Source organism: Eimeria necatrix, genomic scaffold (genome assembly GCF_000499385.1).
Source record: "Eimeria necatrix Houghton genomic scaffold, Enh_scaff85, whole genome shotgun sequence".
NCBI classification, from domain to species: domain Eukaryota; phylum Apicomplexa; class Conoidasida; order Eucoccidiorida; family Eimeriidae; genus Eimeria; species Eimeria necatrix.
The window spans coordinates 86,525-89,611 of record NW_013654657.1 but is presented as its reverse complement, the minus strand read 5'-3'; the positions used below and the strand labels follow the sequence as shown (position 1 = coordinate 89,611).

Here is a 3,087-nt window from a genome sequence, read left to right as displayed (position 1 = left end):
AGCAGCTCAGTTCCGTACATGGTGATGCTTCAGGAGAAGCACTGAGGGAGAATACTACTGCTGTGGAGGCGGCCGCGAAAAGGTTTTGGTACAGCATTCAATTCAAGAGCTCCCATGGGGAAAGAAAATAAAACTATTCCGCAAGCAGAGAACCCTCAGCACGCTAGCAAAAAGCCTGTGAAGCCGTTCTTTCGAGGCCAGCACTACCTTTCTCTGAATCGCATTATAAATATTTAGAGGCGCTTAATGTCGTATCGCGACAACACGGTCCTGTCAACGCGTGACACGCAAGGTCACCGGTCTGGGGCCGTGTTGCGAGTGCAGGCTAATTAGTTACTCCAGTCAGCCGAACTAATGAAGCATGGAGTAGAAGCACTTGAAATAGGCTGTAGTAGCTGAGATGCTCGAAGTTTCGTCCAGACCAGATGAAAGTAAAGACTCTCCAGCTTTTTCGTCTGCTTTGTGAGCTACTATTGGCCAGGCGCCCTCTATGAAAAAATTTCATGAGGGACAACGCTTTATCCAAGTAGAGCGCTTAAAGCTTGCTTTTGTCAAGTGTCTTAAGCATAATAGCGAACCCTGTGTAAAAATGTGCTCACCATGCGAAGGGCTGCCTGACCTGGTGAGCATCTGCAGTAGATATTCTCAGCGCGGTGGAGTACGCAACTCTCTTTCTCATGCTACATCGTACGAGTAGCCGGAGATGCATTTAGTCGCTCTATTACATTTTCACTATAGGGCGCCGTCAATGCTGGAACTAGCTTGTTCATTTTTCAAGTAAAAACTGCTTTGCCTTCCCTTGTTTTACGGTTGTGTCTACTCTAGAATCCTAAGGAGCCACCATGTCACATATATATGTAATACACAGCACCACATGCACAACAAAAGAATGAAACACTGAACGACGATACGGATGTATTACAGAAAGAAAATAAGCGAGGCCGTAACAGAGAGTGGTGCTTCAACAGATATCGCGAAGAGCCCAGTTCCGTGTAGAGGAGCTTTAGAAGCTACAGAGAGGAGCTGGGCGCCTAACGTTTGCATCCTAGTACAGTAGATCAATAAACGAGCATCTCGCAGTCAAAATCCATGAGGTTACAAGTTCGTGTACGACATCCGCAATGCAGGAAGAAACATCCATCCAAATGCCACACTAAATCGAACCCCACAGTGAGTTTCGGAGGAAACCCGTCCTATTTATCTCATTAATTTTGAGTCCATCACATTCAGGCACTTCGCCTTTACAGAAGAATTATTGGTAACAGTCAGGAGCACGTCAGAGCTTGTAGCTCGAGTTGAAGCGCTCCCGTGCTCTGCCGATCACAACGCATTGTATTAACTAACGAACGTTTTCCCGGATGTGGCAGCATTACACGACCAGAGGTAAGCACCGTCAGGTGAACTATATCCAATGCAGTCTTACACATCGTTGCCGAAACTGAAGTGTTAGGTACACGCAGCGGCCGTAGCTAACATAATCGAGTACTGCACAGACTGTTGCACACAAGCGCCTACTATACACATTCGCTGTTCTTGGCATAGTAAAAAAATATCCCTTTTCGAATTAGTTAATATCATCTATAGTTCAAACTAAAATAACTGGACAGGCACGGATATTTTGTCGAGAAGAATAGTAATTAGACAGAGTCTGTTTTCAATGCTGGCTGCTAATCTTAGACCCTGCATCGAGCGCGGCAGCTCCAAAAAGCATCAGCAGAAACCATATCAACCACTTCACGTGGAAGCAAAGCGTTTCCAGGTTCATCTTCGTAAGTTTTCTATATTTAGAAAGTTTCGAATCCCTCACGAATTCGTTTTTGTATGCCATTGTTCCACGGTTAGGGAGCTGGCACCTGCCTCCGAGCCACGCTGCCTCATTCTGCCCGCATTACAGGTGTTCTTCCCTAGTGAGCTCATTGAGTTTAAGGCGCATACCTGCAACTTTCTCTATGAGTTAGGTCTGAATATTAATGCATGTTCCCGACTTCTTGTCTCCCATTTGCCACATTTACAGGAAAGCGCAGCTTGTGATTGTTTACAATGGCAGAAACGCCGCAGCAGGGGAACAAAACTGGCACACAGGATTTTAAAGCACTCTCAGTGATTGGAGGCGGATCTCTGCTCTTGGAAGTTAAGGGGGAATTCACTGTGCCAAATGTGAACTCGAAGGAAGAGTTGAGGGAACTGCTCTCGCTTAGAAAGTGTTCGCTAGATCTTCGAAATACTGAGATTCGCATGAGCGACAAAGTGCGAAAAGAGGTTTGCGAGGCATTAGGAGTGAAGGAGAACGTAGGAGACGATACCTTGAGGTCCTGTATACTTCTGAATGGGTGCATCACCAAGGCCCCTGCTGGAACCAACGAGCTTGTCCGCTGCTTTCTACGCAGAGGCACAAGGGAACAGCATTTTAGTTTGGTCAGGGAGCTGGCTAGACGACGCAGAGCCGAGTTGGAGAAGGATGTGAGGAGGAGAGTTGTAGATGGGCCTCGAACTAAGACGGCGAAAAACTTGGCCGATTATCACTCCGATTATCATTCCGTCGACGCTGCTTCCTTGCACGCTGCCGATAACAGGAATATCGAAAATGACGGAGATACAAGAACTGCCGCCAGGGGTATGTCAGCGGCATTGGGCACTGCTGCCCATGTGGAAGAAGTGGCAGGAGAGGGGGTGAAGCCTGGCCGAACCAACAAAGCAGCAGGTGGCCGAAGTGCTCAGAAAGGGGGTAGCCTTTTACCGCAACCACATGAAGAACTCTACACGTTCCGATCAGCAACAACGGCATCCGAGTTGGGAACTTCCAGGAGGACGGAAGTAGATGCGTTGAGATGATCAAACTGGCAGCCGCTGTAGATATGTTTCTGCTTTTGCACCCTTCTCCCGTGGCGAATAATGAGCAGTTTCCTTATGCCAGTAGATGTATGTGCAAGCCGCCTATGCATCTGGAAGTTAAAGGATTGCCGGTCGTTGGAGGATTTATGCGATGCGCTTTTGGTATGTTGAGGCCTGCGCGTCGGTGACACAATCCACACGTTATTCTCATGACCTTAATCTACGGAGTTATGTTAACTTTAGTATTATTTACGT

General features: G+C 47.3%; 1 protein-coding gene across 1 annotated transcript; it reads left to right on the top strand.

Moving 5' to 3' along the window:
- Positions 1-2,040: 2,040 nt before the first annotated feature.
- ENH_00079990 (hypothetical protein, conserved) lies at positions 2,041-2,832 on the top strand (the record flags this gene model as incomplete). The annotated part of the gene is made up of 1 exon (XM_013583214.1): positions 2,041-2,832. One exon carries the CDS (start codon positions 2,041-2,043, stop codon positions 2,830-2,832), a length of 792 nt encoding a protein of 263 aa, XP_013438668.1.
- Positions 2,833-3,087: the final 255 nt, after the last annotated feature.